Below are 18,068 nucleotides of genomic sequence, written 5' to 3'. Positions count from 1 at the left end.
TCTATTAATTAGTGGTAGTGGTAACTATAACATTCGGTGTTCGCTGTAGTAGTTATAATATTTAAATGTCAAAATGTGGAGGTCAAATGAAAACATTAATGCACTGTACACACTACGGCAATGAGCTCACTTTTTAAAAAGGTGAAGCGGTCAACAATTCTTCCAAGAACATGTAGACTCCAACAATCTCGTCTTGCTTCTATTGGAGCCATTTCATAGCATTACTCGTACTGAGTTACGTATTTCATGAGAACTTCAATAGGTTTGAGGGCCACACTATCGATACCTTTTCCGGTGTGTCATACCGCGAGGCGAAAAAAGTGTATAAGGGATGCTCCATTGTTTCCCTAGTGTCTTGCCCTTGACATTTTCTGCAGTCATCTCGATCTGTTAGTCCCATTCTGTGTGCCGCTACCATACTTTGGCAGGTGAATATTCCAATCATGTTCCTAAAATCCTTCTATGATTGTAGGAGCATGAATGGAATACTCACCTGTCAAAGTATTCAGTGTGAAGTATGGAGAATGAGTAGGAATTTTGTGCATTTCTGATCTACGTTTCCTTGCCATGCTGCTGAAGAGATTGTCGTAAAGACAATGCGTGGGCTTACCACCATAAGTCAAGTTTTTACTCTTGGGGATCTCGTCCATTATCTGATTGTCATCGATACCTTTATGACCTAGTACCTTGTAAAAGTGAAGTTGTTTGGTTCTGGCTTTCCCTCTAACCTTTCTCGCTTATTCTCTTCTAGGAGCCTCTTACCCTTCCCGACTAACTCGAGAGCGATCCTATTTAACAATCACTAAATTTTTAGGTGCCAGTTTTAACAGATACTCAAATCGCTAGCCAAAAGCACTTTAGAAAAAGACAAATAAACGTGTTCGCTATTTACAAGGTCTCAAACTACTTCATCATTGGACTTATTATTTTGTTCTCGCATGGTCCTAGTAGAATCACGCCAGACGTCAGTCAGAATCATTGAACTCACTCACTTCGGAATGAGAACGAATTGGATAACCATTGTCCTCTTGTGTTCTAGCACTGTACCAATGAACATCGCATGAGCTTTTGTGCGACTGCGAGATCCTTTTGGCCCAGAGTAGAAGGCAGGACATCCGATGAGTGAGGGCAAAAATTTTTGTCATACGCAAGTTGACAAAGTTGTATGGAGAAAGCTGAAGTGGAAACAACCAGGAACTTCCAGCTTTTACAAGAATGAGGTTAAAACATTTCGGCCGTCCAAAAGACATAACCGAAACTAACATTAGCGAAACTAACATTAGCCGTCTCTCAACAAATTTGTGATAGGCTCAAAGCGCTTATCGATTTGTGAGGATCTTATGATCAATTAATGTATACGAGTTTTGGATACCAAAGCGGGCCGAATCGACCTTTTAAGCTTATTTAACTTACAAGGCAATTAATGACTAAATAAATCTTAAAACCTTACTGCGTTCTATAACCAGATACCACTTCAATTCTCCTGAAGGGCACCTACATAATGAGGCATGGATGTTCCTAGTAAAGAGCATAGAAAGAAAAAGCTCGATCATATGTTTTCGCAGAAACCATTATTTCAGTCACCTCCAAGCGAAAACGCCTTTTAGAAACATTAAGCAGTCATTCCTGTAATACGCCGACGACTTTCGTTTGACCCAACAGACTTTAAGTTGATCCCATTCGTGCGCCCTGGTTCTACATAGACGACTACCGTTCCACCAAACAGCGTTTGACAAAACCGCTACAACAACAACAACAACACAATAAGACAAATTTTATTCGATTTTATGATTTAAGTATTTATTTTACTTCTCGTTTATTAGATATTCAGTCCGTTCTATTGCGATGAAATTTATACAGGACCACAATTATTAAAATAGTACTCTCATAAACATATGTTAACAACATAGACTTAATTACATATACAGAAGAGAAAACAAAACATTTCAAGATCTCTAACGACATTCGGAAGTTTATTCGTGAGCGCAGCACTACTACAACAAATGCTTGCCGACGCCATTAAGTGCACATCGCACAGCGCTGTTGAATAAATCCAACCATTCGCAAACATTCGGATTAGGAGGTAAATTTTTATTAACAAAAACAATAAGTAAAAAAGGATTCTACCATTTTTGTTCGCTGCTAATTTGGGACTAAAAAGTGCGTAAAATGAAATGCTGTTAATACGTAATTTTTGGCATGTAATATGGAATCTCGTTGGCAAAAGTTTGCATGTATGTACGAATGTACTCGTGTGTTGCGCATACGAGTACGTGGGTATGTATGGAGTGGATATTTAGTATTATTGCAGTGTTCTTTTCGCTGTTACTTCGTGTTGTTGGTATTCCAATGTTGTTCGCTCTTATCTCTTTCACCGTTAAGTATATGTATAACAATTAATTTAACTACACGTTAGTATTATTTAGTAGATTAACCGCCCACGCTTAGCCAAGTAAACATTTGAACTCCATTGGTAAGTTGCACGCCCCCATAAACCACTTACACCGCCGACTTGCTATTCTTTTTGCCACCATGTCGTGGTGGTGGCGGGGCATTGTAGGACTTCTCTGAGCCGGAACTCATATGGCCTGCGTAAAAAAATTAAAAAAATTATGTCATTTAGTATACGAAATAAATTATATAATGCTTTCATTAAAAGTACGGTTAGTTTGTCACGTATCTTTAAGCACACATGCCCAACTCTCACAGTAAAGTTCACAAACAGCACACACACACACACCTCTTATAATTTTTTCAATTCTTGAAATGTTGATTGAAGTGAATTCTAATTGAGCGGTAAGAAAGAGAAAGAGGCAAAGAAAGTTAATATAAAAGTTCGTTAAATTGGTCGTTTTGATTAGCCGAATTTAAGGATATGTCAAACGCGTTTAGTAGTAAATGTTCACAAACACGATGTGATATCATATCACATTATAGTAAGGCAAGCTTAAAAAAAACAATTTTTAAACAAAAAAAAAAAAAAAAAAAAAAAAAAAAAAAAAAAAAAAAAAAAAAAAAAAAAAAAATTAAAAAAAAAAAAAAAAAAAAAAAAAATTAAAAAAAAATTAAAAAAAAAATAAAAAAAAATAATAAAAAAATAAAAAAAATAAAGAATAAATCAAAAAATAAAAAAAAAATAAAATAGAATTAAAAAATAAAAATTTATAAAAAAAATATATAAAAAAATATGTAAAAAAAATATATAAAAAAATATTTAAAAAAAATAAATAAAGAAATATAACAAAAAAAATAAATTAAATAACATATAAAATACAAGAACTTGAGTTTGATCGGACAGTTTGTATGACAGCTATATGCTATAATGAAAGGATATACATAGTTCCGACAAATGTGCAGCTTCTTAATGAGAAAATGACCTGTACAAAGTTTCAGATCGATGTCTCAAACATTATCGACACGCTGATCATTTATGCCAGTGAAAGCTCTATTAAACGGACACTCTATTAAGCGGACATCTCCATTCACCGTGCATATTGGCCGCTCCCAACAATTTTTGAAGTTTATTAAGGACAATTAATTAAGCGGACTACTCTATTAACCCGACAGAAACGGTGGTCCCGCCAGTGTCCCCTTATGGGATATGAATGCTTGGCAGCCACAGTTCGAAAATTACTTCCAAAATATGGTCAGAATAATGTTTCAACTTCATTAACTGTGAGAAATTAATTTAAATGGCGGCAAATTTAAAACTTGCGTGACTTTTGGAACACCCTGTACTTAATAGCACACTTAATATACCCTATTCGGGTATATTTGTAAAACTTGCACCATCCGGAGCCTAATTCTGGAAAACACTATGAAATGATGTGATATCATGTCGCACTGACAGCGAACAAGTGACATGAGACTTTGATGTGATGTTGAGTATACAGTGTGTGGTGATGTGATATCACATCATATTGCTGTGCTTCACATAATACCCGATTGTACCATTCCCATGACAGTCCGGTCGGCAAACAAAAACGAACCCGAATTCATATTCGTCCAAGGACTGTCAATATGGAGGCATTCCTCCATTTGTTTGGAAAATATTTTCTGTCACTACAACAACAACAACCACAATAGAATTATTTTATGACGTTGTGATATCATATCGCTTCTGATCTGATGTAAAATAAAACCACAACCAGTTCAACCGGCAATTTCTTTGATGGCTGATCCCTAATTACGAATATTTACGATTCATTAAATCTGACTTTGTTGTTGTTGCAGCGGCAGAAAACATTCCTGAATTAATTTCGAGCATTGGTGCCGTCTTGACAGTCCGTTCCCACGACAGTCGGGTCTACGTAACCGGAACGGACCCGGGTTTCCCACCCGACAAGAACTGTCAACTCGGCAGAATTCTGCCGCTACAACAACAACAACTTGACAGTCCAATCCGACTGTCGTGGGAACGATTCACTAAATCTACGCTCTTTTCACGACTTCCTCAGTACAACAAACACACTAAGTTTGGCAAAAAATTGCGTACGATTATCTTACCTTTACTAAATGCCGAGGAGGTATGCTTTTTGCCTGCATTACTGTTGGAAGATACGTTCAACGGTGACGAGGCACTTGGCGGTGGTGAGTAATCTCGGTAGCTGCCGGCACGTGAGCCGCGTGCACCGCGTCGTTCGTGTTTTCTTGGTGATGGTGATGGTTCGAAATCGGTTTCGGTATCGTATGTCGAGATGAGATCACGTTCCGCGTTGTAATTGTAACGACTATCTGTGGGCGATTGTGAACGATAAGCGCGCGGCGGCGGTGAGTATGAGTCGTCGCGATGCCAACTGCCATTTATATCGCTACCACGTCGCCGATGATGTTGACGAATACGCTCCTCTTCCTCATCTTCATCGTCTTCGTCATCCACATAATCATCCTCGTCCTCATCGTCATCATAGGCGTCATAATCAGTGCGGTTGGGCGAATAACGACCGCTGCGCGGTGGTGGTAAATGCCCACTACCACCACTGCCGCCGCTGACCGCACCCGGTGGTGGTGACATTAGACGTCCCAGTGGCGGTGGACGCATTTCACCCGGTGGCACAAATGGCGGTGGCATGCCCATAAATGGTGGCGGTGGTCCCATGAATGGTGGTGGCAGGAATGGCGGTGGTGGCAGTCTACCTAACAACGGCGAACCGGGCGATTCCATATGTATGGGCGAATTCGCATTATTTAACTCCCCAGCAGCCATTTTTTCAACTGAAAGTGGGAAAGAAAGAGTTTTAGTTTGCAGAACAAATGATATTTTCAGCGCATATATACAATTAGCTTCACCAGTCGCGCCCCCAGCCAAGGAAGTGAGCTTACGACGCAGCGCTGTGGCTTCGGCGCGCGCCTCCTCATACCGACGTTCTGATTGACGTGCCGCCAGCCATGTTTCATGTGCACGATTCTCCAAAGTCCCCGTTTGCGCTTTGTGTGCTGCTAGTTGAGCTTCGATTTCAGCGCGCAGTGCATCGTTTTGCGATCTGAAATGCAGACGTTTGGTTGCATGCAATAGTTTAAGTAAAAAAAAAAGAAAAAAACAATTTTGTACACACTTTAATGCTTGAATTTCTTGTTGCATTGTGGTAACGCGATCCACGGTGCTGGTGGTTTCACCTTGTTGCTTCAGCCACATGGCTTCTTTCAGACTTAGTTCTCTATAAGAAAAAATAAAAATATAAGATATTTCATATACATATACAGTTACAGTTTAATCGTACTTTTGCAGCTGGTTTTCCTTCTCCTTGAAGTAGTTGGACAACACTTCCAAACGCGTCTGTGCCTCTAATTTATCCTTTTCCGATTGATGGAAATCATGCTTCAATTTCTCATTTTCACTGTTAGCTAGCTGTAATTGCTGTTCGAACAACTTTTTGGCATCCTATATCGGGAAGAAATTTGTTAGCGTATTTTAAAATACAAAACAAGACAAAATATTCACTTCGGTTGCACCGAAGCTGTAATACCCTTCACAAATACAAAATATTCCTTATTAGCATTTGATTTTAATCGATCAGTATGTATGACAGCTATATGTTACAGGGATCCAATCAAAACAACTTGATTTTCATCGTCCAGTTTATGTGGCAGCTATCTGCTATAGTGGTCCGATATCGACGGTTCCGACAAATGAGTACATTCTTGAGGCGAAAAGAACGTGTGCAAAATTTCCGATCAATATCACATAAACTGAAGAAGGAGTACGGACGGACGGACATGGCAAAATTGACTCAACTCGTTGTTGTTGTATCGGATACCTAATCTCCGTTAGGATGGTAAAGATTAGATAAGTAGTCCATGAGGTTTCTGTTTCTACAGGATCGGACCATAGGGAGAGCATGCTAAAGGTGGCTAGTGAGGGAGAGGGAATCGATGAAGGTCTTAATGGCTCCACTGTGAATGGCAGTCAGTGCATGTCGGAAATTGGTTGCGTCCGAAGTCTGCTCGGCATATTGTTTTATGTAATCGACGTGACTGAGGAAGGATTTCTTGATGCTCCTTGGAAGCGATTCCGCTCCAGATTTTTGCGAAAGCACCGCAGCAGAAACTGCTTGGAGAAGAGTTCGTGATGCTCCTTAACTGGGAGCATACGGGTCTGACTGTGCAAGTGTCTGATGGGAGACATCAAGAGGCATCCTATACTTGTCCGAAGTACAATGTTCTGACATGTCTTTAGCTTCCTCGTTTGCGTTTCACTGCATCCAGGCGACCATATTGGTGCGGCGTAGTTAAGGACCGGCCGGCCGATTGCCTTGTATGTTGCCAATAACATTTCTTTGTCTTTTCCCCATATGCTGCCAACTAGCAACTTGAGAGTACTTTGGCAATAAACGCGGTCGTGTGTAGAGTGAAGTAGCATAGACTATCAAAAGTTACATCTAAAATCTTAGGATTATTGACAGTCGGAATTTTGATGCCATCGACTGCGATATTAAGCTCAAGTCTATACTCCTTCGTCCAGTTCGTAAATATGGTCGCTGTGGATTTGGTGGGGGAAAGTGTTAGGTTCCGTGCAGTGAGGAAGCGAGAAAAGTTGGAGAGGTAGTTGTTTACTTTTGAACACATGCCATCGATTCCAGTGCCCGACGTCAATACCGTGCAATCATCAGCGTACGAGGTGACTAGAAGATTGACTCAACTCGTCATACTGATAATTTCTATATGTATTTTATAAGGTGTGCGACCCTTCCTGATGGGTATTACAAACTTCGTAGTAAACTTAATATATTCTGTTCAGGGTATAAAACCATTTCACATTCATTACCGTTTCTGTATCTAATCGATCTTTTAAAGCAGCGTACCGCTTTTGCACATCCAACAGTTCGGCTCTTACGTTGGCAACGTCAATAACGTTGTTGATATTCACACTTGGATCTCTACGTACTGTACGCAAACACTCCTCCAAAGCCTACAAGTATGGAACACATTATATTCAATATTTTTCTAACAGCAAAAAAAGTGATTCGAAGGATAATTTTAGAGATCTTTTACCTCTACTTTCGCCAAACTCGTCTGATACTTCGTGTGTTCCGCCTCGAGCTTTGTACTGAGCTCAACTAATTCACTTTGTAGACGTTTTATCTCAAAGTTCTTGCCTTCCAGCGCCTTGGTGATGTCTTCTTCGAACTCGCGCTTCACTTCCTCCAAACGTGTTTGTAAATTACTCTTTTCCACTTCGAGCTCGTCGTTATCTTGCTGCAACGACGCAATTTCACCGCTAAGACGCGCATTCTGCTCTGCAATCATAAGCTGTAGTTCGCTATTTTCACGACTTTTCTCGGCCAAGTTAGCGTTTATATCGAGTATAGTTTCTAAATATACCAGAAAAATTCAAAAATTATTCAAATATTCACTGGCGTAAAATACAATTAACGGTACTTTGTTGTTCATTCAACTGCTTTTGCAATTCCTCAACGCTGCTGATAATAGATTCGTCACCGGTCTGATTGTTCAATAGTTCTGAAACGATTTTATTCAACTCCAGTCCGGCTTCGGCTGCATTTTCTAGTTCCTAAGTTAACAATAAATTTCAATACATATATTAAAGACCTAAGGTATGCTTAGTGCTTCTTACCTTTTCTAAACTTCCAACTTGTTCTTGCAATTGACGTTTTTCCAGCAGTTCCTCCTCCAATTCTTGCTTCAACGCTATTACCATATCGTTCGAACCGAAGGAATTATCTTCAATGCTCGACAATTTGTTACGCGTACCCATCAAATCTTCTTTGAGTATAGCATTCTCCTTGTGTGTCGCCAGCAAGCTGCGCTCCAACGCATTCAACCTGCCCAACAGCTCGCCTTCGCGACTGCTGTTGCAGAAACAATAATACACGAACAAAAAGAAAAGGCACGTGACCGACACTGTCGCCAGGCAGGCCAATAATTCACTCATTTCAAACATTTTATTACCAGCCACGGTCAACAACATATCCATGGACATGTTAGTTAGATCCAACTGACAGCCAGCTATTGAAGAAGACGATGCCGCCGCATTATTTAATTCACGCAACACTTGCGATGGACAATCGTTTGGTGAAAGCTTCTCACAATAGTCAGCATCTGTAACAAATAAAATTTTTACAGTTAATTTGATTTATCAAAGCACACTAACACATTTCAGAACTTACCGGCCTCCTTTGATGTTTTACTTGTTTTGGCTCGATCAGGATAGAGTATGCGTTGCAGTTCTTCATCCTCTACATTAGCATCTTCCTTTTTGCCATGCGACAAGAAATTATTGACAGTGCCTAGTATAGTAGCGAATAGGCCCTGTTCCTGCTCCTTAGTTTCTTGCTCTGGCACATTATTTGGCACAGCGTTTGTTATTATCCTTTCATTTTCTTCGACTGGCTCAGATGTTTTTGTTGTGGTTTCATAATCTTCTATTGATGGCAGTGGCACAGGTGTTGTTGTTTCATATTTCTCTACTGGTAGAAGTGGCACTGATGTTGTTGTTTCATATTCTTCAATTGATGGAAGTGGCACTGATGTTGTTGTTTCATATTCCTCTATCGACGGACCTGCCGCAGTTGTTGTTGTCTCGTATTCTTCTATAGGCGGTATTGGTGTTGAATGCAGTACTGGTTGTTCTATCTCATCAACACTTGGTGGAATAGGCGTGGTGTGGGACAAGTTTTCCTCTACCGCGACGACATCTATAACACTGCTTTGACTATTTTCCTCAGCTGGTGTGGCTGTGGTTTCCTCTTCGGAACTTGCATATAAGTGGCTTTTGTGTCGACTTTCTTCATCTCTTTTCATTGACTCGACGTATTCATCAGATGCATCGTTGACTTCGTTGCTTTGCTGAGGATCACTTGATGAAGGAGTTGCCGTATCTAATTGCTCGGTTTCCACTTCACTTGTCGATGATTCTGTAACAGTTTCGTAGGAATATACACCGGGTGGTGGCTGGTTTAACCTTTGCTCATCGATCGGTTTGGGATAATAGGGTGTATGTAGTTCTTCGTCTTCAGACCGTTGACTTGCTGCTACATCCGCTGCCTCTGTTGTAGTCTCTTCCGACTCTTGAGGAATATTATTTTGTAGCGGATCTAGATGTTTGTGTTGATCTTGTGGGTTATTTTGCTGTGTACTCGTATCAAGATGTTGGTGTTGCTCTTGTGGATGATACTGATATGTATGCTGTTGCTCTTGTGAGTGCGTATGGGCATGTGTATGTTGTTGCTCCTGTTTGTACTTATCCTGAGGTTGATGTTGAGTTGATGTTTCAAACATTTGTAAAGTAGGCACATTATGTTCAGCACTTGATGCATTGTCATCGACTTTTATCTCGCTCGTAGTTGCAGATGTTGATTGGGTGGTAGTTTCTATAGAGACGTTAGATTGTAACTCGGTTTCGAGAGCTGTAGTATCTGTCAATGTGTTAGGAACTGGCAGCCTTTCACTTAATACGCTAGGAACTTCTTTGCCGGTTTCATTCGCAATTGCACTTGCCGACGACACTTCAGCAGAAGCTACTCCTTGTGGTACGGATAACTGTTCTTGTGGCAAAGTAACCGATTCGGTAACTGACTTCTCCGTTGTCGTTTCGGTTCCGATAGTCTCATTTATGACAGTTATGTTGTCGCCCAATGATTCGATCGAAAGCTTTTCCTCCATTGTATGAGATTCTGTGCCATCACTTATATTTAAATTTGATTTCTCAGTTTCGGAGGAATCCTCTGCCTTATTATCTTCATCGGGTTTGTTAAAACCTTGCGCATTCAAAAGATCCATTTGTTCAGTCAGCGAATTTGAATCGTTGCTTTCTTTTTTAGTAATCTCTTCACCATTTTCACCCAATATGGGATCATCTTCATTTTCTCCGCTATAGTCTTCCTCTTCGGCATATTCATCGTCATCATCTTCAATATTACCGTCATCATCTGCGGATCCTAATGTAGGTAACTCGCTCTTTATATCTTTTGAATCCTCAGTTATTGAAGTATTCTGTTGTTGAGCAGTATTATTAATAATTTGTTCAGGTTTAGACACTTGCTTTTCAACCTCTGAGGTTTCGTTACTGTTTTCCAATGGTTGTTTTTCTGCTACCTCAGCATTATCAGGACTCTTTTCTAGGAAGTTATTTTGTTTTTCTATCACTTTTTCTAAAACCGGTATTTCTGTACCATCAATAATTTCAATATTAGATTGCACAGGTGTCGCTTGACTTATATCTTCCTTAGTAGGTTCCCTCTCCCGACTTGTTAGAGGAATTGATTTTTCAGTTTCTAATTGTGGCGACAATGGTGCTGTGGGGGTTATCTCCACGTCTTCTTTTTTTATTGAAATACTTTCTGAAGGTTTTAGCGTTGCAGCTGGTGTTGGTGTTGCAGTTGAAGATATTGTTTGTGAACCAGTGACAGGTACAGTATACAATAAGTACTTATCTTTCACAACTACTCTTTCTTCCAAAATATACTCCTTTGGTGCGTAACCTTCTCGTCCATTTACTTCGATACCCCAAAGCGTGGGATCTTTACCAGCACTTTTCGATTTAATTCGTATTTTAGAGTTAATTTTAAAAGACACCATACCTTCTTTCCCTGCTCGATAGGAGATCTTACCAGTTCCATGAGAAATAATGCCTTAAAAAATTTGTAATTACTATATATTTGTGTGCTAGAATAAAGTAAACCAGCCTTACTTTGACATTGTGGATCCGCACAAAGCCGTAAGTCAGAAAGACCCTCTACTACCCAATTTGTCGGCATAAGAATGCTGCAAACGCCCAGAAAAATTAGTGCAGAGTTCATTGCCGAGCATTTTCGTCTGCCAAACATTTTGCATTGTTTTTATCGAATACCGCACTTTTTGTGTATTACTTAAATTATTTATTACTTCTATTAACTAACTTATTACTTTAACGCAATTGGTTATTCTTCTAAGCAAATTCTCTTTAACTTTCTTCTAAAAAATCAGCTTAATTTGTAGGGAAAATATATGAAAATTTGCTTCAGTCGTTCTTCGCCACATCATCTGTAATCGTTTTGTCAAATTTGCCTATTTCCATACAGTGTTGCCAGAAATAAAATTAAAAGGAATTAATAAATTTTTTTCTGAAATGTAAAGAAGAATTTGCTATGAAAAATTTCACGTTTTTGTAAATTGATGTCGGGAAAGGAATTATATTTTCTGATAGTCCTTAAGGTTTCAATAGCAACAGAAAAACTTCATATATTTTGTAGGAAATAAGTAATATTCGTAACTTCTTTGATGTTTATATATAGCCCCAAAATATAGAGAATATTAAAAGCCTGAAATGAGATAGAAATGGAGATTGCGACATTTGCCCGCCACATATTAAGGCAAGTTCTCATCCGATTTTATCTATTTAACACTCAAATATATGTATATATCTTAACTGTCAAAGCTATTGCCATTGCCAAATCTATATGTGGGCATTTGTTATCATAACATAATCATTTGCGCAAAGGCGTAGGGTAGGTAGGTTCGAGATGATGTAGCGCATGTTTTCAGCTCTTGAATTGTTTAAATTTTTATATGGATGAAAAAAATTTATGTGGAAAATAAAAAAATTAAGAAATATATTTCTTCGATATATGTGTAAATAGGATATGTTGCCTTTTCGAAATTTTCATAGAAATAAAAGCTGCGCTGTCAAACTGCTGAAGTGACAGCTTATTGCTTTCAATTTATGGCATACTAATTAGTATTCCATATATTGCTTTCTTTAAGCAATATGGAGTCTCCATAGGCAATAGGCACGGCAATACAGTTAGTAACAATAAATATTTGCCTGTCGAGATGCACCGTTAATTCCTGATATATGTGAAATAAAGTCAAACGGAAGTTCGAGAATCTTTATATTATGGACACTTATGGGGCTAAGAACGTGGCCATTTTTCTCCTCGTTTCAATAATAAATCTAAAAGGAAGACCGCTATTTTTGGTAAAAAGGTACTGGAGTCCCCATATTCGGAATAAGCAAGCTTAGACAGTATTAGTCGGATTTTGACAATTTTTAAACTCGAAATGACACAGCTTAAAGCAGAATTTGTGCAAAGTTTTATTATAAATTCAATGGTTGATTTGTATACTGGAAAGCGAAAGCATCAAATGAAATTTAAAGTTGTGTCACATGGGAAGTAGGTATGGTTATTATTTTATATCGATCACTTTCATACAGTAATATTTTAATATTTGGACAATGCTTTGTACCGAATTGGGTTGAAATCCGTTGATTCCGTCCGGAAATATGTTATTTCACCCAAAGGCCATTCACATTTTCCAAGTTTGAAATCGGTTCTAATTAAACCCTCTCTTACCATTCCGAGAGTACTATTTAATGTATCTGACGGGTTTAGCTATTAACCATTATATGGGGACTGGGCGGGGTTATCACCCGATTTCACTCATTTTCACACTGTCGGAAGAAATGCTAAATAAATTCGCTCTGGGCAAATTCCATTGATATACATAGTTTAAAGGGTTTGTGAGATTTATTCATTTATTCATACATATGTGCATTAAGCTTATTAGTTGGCGGGGTCATGCCCACATTTTACAAGTTTTCAAACCACAAAAGCCCCTCACTGCTGCAATTCGCTTTGTATCTTAATTTTGGACTATCTGCAATACCAACCTCCCTTGGGTGTCAAGTAATATGTATGTGTACTACATTTCATTAAAATATCTTAAATTTTACTCAAGTTATTGTTGCACGGACAGACCGACGGACCGACAGCGCCATAGAACACCAATTTGTATAAATATTGTTATTTATTATAATTTCTCAAAATTTTTAAATTTCAGACACTCGGACCACAACCTATCGTATTTTTAATAAATTTATCGATTTCAGATTTTACAACGGTATCGAAAATTTCGCTACCACTTGTTAGTTGAATGTTTTCCAATTGGACTCGTTTATCAGTATTTGACTTGATTCCGATCAGAGTTCACTCAAATTTATTCCATTGCAAATTGCGGAACAGTTTGTTAACAAAGGATCATACGCTACATTTTTTTTTACCCATAATAGTGGTTTTCAAACATAAATAAATTATTTAAAATAAAAATTAGAAAAAATATAATTAGAAATGGCGAAAAGTAAAGTATATGTTGTTGGTGTTGGTATGACAAAGGTAAGTAAGTTTTAAATTGTAGTTAATGCACTTATAATTTTTGCGACGATGAACTTTGTACGAGAATGCGATTAACCACGTAAATAATGGAACAAGTACTTGTGCAATTACTACCAACAACAAATAGCAGCATAATGAACATGGCATTTTCCACTACAACAAATGGGATTAGTGATAATCTGAATATTATTTATTTTTAATAAACACAAATATCGCATGTTTGTTTACAAAATTCTATGTATTTGTAGTATTTTTTCTACTTTACTCGCGTAGACACCGCCTACGCGATTATAGCGGAGTTTACATTTGTTTTATTTCCAGTTTGAAAAACCGGGTCGGCGTGCGGATGTATGTTACCCAGATATGGCAAAGGAAGCAATTACTAAAGCTCTACAGGATGCAAAACTTAGCTTTCCAGAGATACAGCAAGCGGTCGCCGGCTATGTCTATGGAGATTCCACCTGTGGACAACGTGCAATATATGGTGTCGGTATGACGGGCATTCCAGTCTATAATGTCAACAATAACTGTTCCACTGGCTCCAGTGCACTTTATTTGGCTAAGCAAATTATTGAGTCGGGTAACGCTGAATGTGTACTGGCTGTGGGTTTCGAAAAGATGGAGCGTGGGTCACTATCCGCTAAAGTAAGTCAAATGTAAAAAACATTTCTACATGCATATGCTTGTACTATACATCCCAATCATAACCACATAACTTGATATGTCTTTGAACAGTACTTTGATCGCGTTAACCCCATGGAGCGACACATTACTGAAATGTCAGAACTTACTGAAATTGGCAGTGGCCCAATGGCAGCCCAAATTTTTGCTAATGCTGGAAAAGAGCATATGCGCAAGTATGGCACAAAACCGGAGCACTTCGGTAAAATCGCTTGGAAGAATCACAAGCATTCGGTGAATAACCCGTAAGTTTTCAGTAGTTATTGTTAAACACTTAAAATCAAAGTACAAAAGTCAATTGTAACTTCGGTGTACTCCACTGAGTACTCTATCTATCTTATCAATGATATTATATATAGTTTGTACTTTAATCTTTTTTTCCTTTACCCCCCATTAACTTTTTCCATGTGCAGTTATTCTCAGTTCCGAGATGAATACACGCTGGAGCAGATTATGCGTTCGCCGGAGGTGGTAGAGGGAATACTTACAAAACTTCAATGTTGTCCCACATCAGACGGTTCGGGCGCTGCAATTTTAGCGTCTGAACAATTCGTACGCCGGCATGGCTTAGAATCACAAGCTGTGGAAATCGTAGGCATGGAAATGGCTACCGACCCCGAATCTACTTTTGCTGACAAAAGTCTCATAAAAATCGCCGGTTACGATATGACACGTTTAGCAGCTCAACGTCTTTTTGCTAAATCGAACTACAAACCCCAGGATGTAAATGTGGTTGAATTGCATGATTGCTTCTCAGCAAATGAGCTGATCACATACGAAGCCTTAGGTTTGTGTGAGGAAGGCAAAGCTGGTGAATTAATTGATCGCGGTGACAACACTTACGGGGGCAAATACGTCGTTAATCCCAGTGGAGGATTGATTTCCAAGGGACATCCTTTGGGCGCCACCGGATTGGCACAGTGCGCGGAGCTTTGTTGGCAGCTGCGTGGTTTGGCTGAAAAACGTCAAGTACCTGGTTGCAAGCTGGCATTGCAACACAATTTAGGTCTTGGCGGCGCAGTGGTTATAGCTTTGTATCGCCTTGGCTTTCCAGCAGCAGCCGCGGGAAACGTTAGTAACAATTTAACCGCAGCAAATACTGCTGCCAATGGTGAGGGGTTTCAAGTAACGCCATTGCTTAAACTACTAGAAATTGCCATGCAAGAAGACAAGGACAATCTTATTGAAAAAGTGCGTGCTGTATATGGTTTTAAAGTCACAAACGGTCCAAATGGCCAGATTGGCTTTTGGGTCATTAATGCTAAAGAGGGCAAAGGCAAAATTATCTTTAATGGCACTGGTAAGTAAAAAATCGATATTGATATTTGCATATAATTAATAATATTTGTTGTTTTTTTTTCATAGATAAATGTGACGTTACATTCACCATCAACGATGCTGATGTTACCGAATTGCTCACAGGCAAACTGCCGCCGCAGAAAGCGTTTTTCCAAGGCAAGATTAAGATTCAAGGCAATATGGGCATGGCAATGAAACTTTTGGAATTACAAAAATCAGCACAATCTCGCATCGATACATTGCGAGCAAAATTGTAAGAGATCGGCGTTGGCTTGTTCGATTCAAACATCAACATTTTTTATTTCACAATAAGTTTGTGAAGATTATTGCGGATAAGGGTACAAAGCAATTCCATAGTTATACTCATATGCAATTGATGACAATTATATATATATATATATATATAGTTTGTCAGGGAATGTTTATATATAAATGTCATATTTTCTTAACTGTACATTATACTTATTGTTTTTATGAACTACGATCAAGGTGAAATAAATGTTTTACGTAATACAAATCTATATAAAAACGTTATTTTCTCTTTATGCAAATGTCTTTAGGTTTTTGATAGTTACCTTGTTTTTTTTCCATTTTCGATTAAAGTCCATTGGACTGAACTTATGAGCAGCTATTGTGAAGTGACATCAACGGAAACGAGTTTCCTGCAACAATTCAACTAATACCGTCAAAGTTTGATAACACTACTCTACAACGTCAGGTGAAAGTAAAATACCAGCATTTATTGGACTTTATCTTAAAATAAGAATTTAACTTATACGTTCATCATAAAAAAAATATCATTTTCAAAGCAAAATCGTTTAGTCATTATTCCGAAGTTAAAGACAACCCTCACTATTTATTACCAGATTGAGTCTCTTTAGTAGTACTAATTACATTTCATCGACGTTCGATAAATAGGTGTTGGATGCTTAAGTCTGAGGGAATCGCTGAGGTGAATTTGCTAACAAGTGTTGTTGTTATAGCGATTATCTAATTGCCGCTTGCATGGTAAAATTCAAGTTGGTTGTTGTTGTTTTAACAGAATATCAAACCCCGTTAGGATGGTAAGAGTTATCCATGTTGTCGTCGACGTCATCTAGCGGGAGACCCAGGAAACGTGCTGTTTCGACGGGATCGGACCAAAGGGGTGCTAGATGAGTGGCGTTGGCAGGGCATGCAAAGAGGTGGCCAGTATCATGCGGAGACTCATTGCATGCAGGACATATATTGGATATGTCTGGGTCTGTTCTGGATAAGTAGGAGTTTAACCTGCTCCAGTATCCAGAACGAAGCTGCGCTAGGGTCACTCGCGTTTCTCGCGGCAACTTGAACTCTTCGTCTGCGATGGGTGGTGATTTGACTCCAAGAACGCCATTCACTGGAAGGGAGTCGGTGAAGGTGTTGATAGCTCCACTGTGAATGACGGTCAGTGCCTGTCGGAAGTTAGTTGCGTCCGAAGGTTGGTCGGCGTACTGTTCGATGTCGTCGTCGTAGTTGAGGAAGGACCTCTTGATGTTCCTAGGGGGCGGTTCCGTTTCAAGCAGGTGGCTGCAAGGGTGATTTCTACGAAAACATCCTAACAGGAACTGCTTGGAGAGGAGTTCATTATGCTCCTTAACTGCTCACTATGTACATAGGTGTTCGATGGGAGACATCAAGAGTCTGTAGTTTCCTTATCTGCGTACCACTGCATCCAGGCGGCCATATTGGTGCGGCGTAATTGATTAAGGGAGTGAAGGAGCATAGACTATCAAAAGTTACACCTAAAATCTTAGGATTATTGACAGTCGGAATTTTAACGCCATCGACTGCAATATTGAACTCAAGTCTATACTCCTTCGTCCAGTTCGTAAAAATGGTCGCTGTGGATTTGGTGGGGGAAAGTATGAGGTTCCGTGCAGTGCGGAAACGAGAAAGGTCGGAGAGGTAGTTGTTTACTTTTGTACACATGCCATCGATTCCATTGCCCGACGTCAATATCGTGGAATCATCTGCGTACAAGGTTATGGAAACCCCATCTGGTGGCTGTGGGAGTTTCGAGATGTAGAAGTTAAACAGTAGCGGGGAGAGGACACACAACCTTGCGGAACCCCCTGTTTAATTCTTCTCAGTTTAGATGTTTCACCTCGAAATAGTACGGATGATTGTCGACCGCTCAGGTAGTTCATAGCCCACCTCTTCAGTCTTGGAGGAAGCGTAGTTTTTTTGATATCCTGCAGTAGAGTTGTGTAGTTGACTGTGTCAAAAGTTTTTCACAAGTCCAACGCTACGAGGATCGTTCGCTCACGGGGTGGTTTCTGATTAAGGCCACGAACTATCTGGGCGTTTATTTCGAATAAATCCATGTTGGTGGCCCTTATTTGGGATCTGTGATCAGCATGGCGTAAGATGTCGCGCTCATTAGCTAAAACGACTGCTTCGGCTGCGAAATTGGAGCGGATTTCCGCTATTCTCCCAGCCGGGATGAAGCGAGCGGTA

General features: G+C 39.3%; 2 protein-coding genes across 2 annotated transcripts; one reads left to right on the top strand and one right to left on the bottom strand.

Moving 5' to 3' along the window:
- Positions 1–1,773: 1,773 nt before the first annotated feature.
- Positions 1,774–11,502, bottom strand: LOC126752779 (transport and Golgi organization protein 1). Its single transcript, XM_050463757.1, has 11 exons — positions 11,150–11,502; positions 8,628–11,090; positions 8,075–8,559; positions 7,879–8,011; positions 7,492–7,811; positions 7,265–7,408; positions 5,721–5,881; positions 5,556–5,657; positions 5,278–5,483; positions 4,507–5,214; positions 1,774–2,588 (listed from the first exon to the last, which is right to left on the bottom strand). The coding sequence occupies exons 1-11, from the start codon at positions 11,283–11,285 to the stop codon at positions 2,500–2,502; spliced, it is 4,947 nt and encodes a 1,648-aa protein (XP_050319714.1). The 5' UTR covers positions 11,286–11,502; the 3' UTR covers positions 1,774–2,499.
- Positions 11,503–13,387: 1,885 nt separating this feature from the next.
- Positions 13,388–16,119, top strand: LOC126752791 (sterol carrier protein 2). Its single transcript, XM_050463772.1, has 5 exons — positions 13,388–13,610; positions 13,932–14,255; positions 14,346–14,536; positions 14,705–15,591; positions 15,657–16,119. Exons 1-5 carry the CDS (start codon positions 13,566–13,568, stop codon positions 15,845–15,847), a joined length of 1,638 nt encoding a protein of 545 aa, XP_050319729.1. The 5' UTR covers positions 13,388–13,565; the 3' UTR covers positions 15,848–16,119.
- The last annotated feature ends 1,949 nt before the right edge of the window (positions 16,120–18,068 follow it).

Source organism: Bactrocera neohumeralis, chromosome 3, assembly GCF_024586455.1.
Source record: "Bactrocera neohumeralis isolate Rockhampton chromosome 3, APGP_CSIRO_Bneo_wtdbg2-racon-allhic-juicebox.fasta_v2, whole genome shotgun sequence".
In the NCBI taxonomy this organism is placed as follows: domain Eukaryota; kingdom Metazoa; phylum Arthropoda; class Insecta; order Diptera; family Tephritidae; genus Bactrocera; species Bactrocera neohumeralis.
Note: the sequence above shows the minus strand (reverse complement) of the source record. Positions and strands in the feature narration are given on the sequence as shown.

What these genes read in the sequence shown, in the direction of transcription:
- LOC126752779 (XM_050463757.1), bottom strand. Translation starts at nt 11,285, where the DNA reads ATGTTTGGCAGACGAAAATGCTCGGCAATGAACTCTGCACTAATTTTT. An exon ending in GCAGTTGAATGAACAACAAA is followed by an intron (nt 7,812 to 7,878) that starts GTACCGTTAATT and finishes TGGTATATTTAG; the next exon opens with AAACTATACTCGATATAAAC. An exon ending in CGAGTTTGGCGAAAGTAGAG is followed by an intron (nt 7,409 to 7,491) that starts GTAAAAGATCTC and finishes CCATACTTGTAG; the next exon opens with GCTTTGGAGGAGTGTTTGCG.
- LOC126752791 (XM_050463772.1), top strand. Translation starts at nt 13,566, where the DNA reads ATGGCGAAAAGTAAAGTATATGTTGTTGGTGTTGGTATGACAAAG. An exon ending in GTGGGTCACTATCCGCTAAA is followed by an intron (nt 14,256 to 14,345) that starts GTAAGTCAAATG and finishes GTCTTTGAACAG; the next exon opens with TACTTTGATCGCGTTAACCC. An exon ending in AATTATCTTTAATGGCACTG is followed by an intron (nt 15,592 to 15,656) that starts GTAAGTAAAAAA and finishes TTTTTTTCATAG; the next exon opens with ATAAATGTGACGTTACATTC.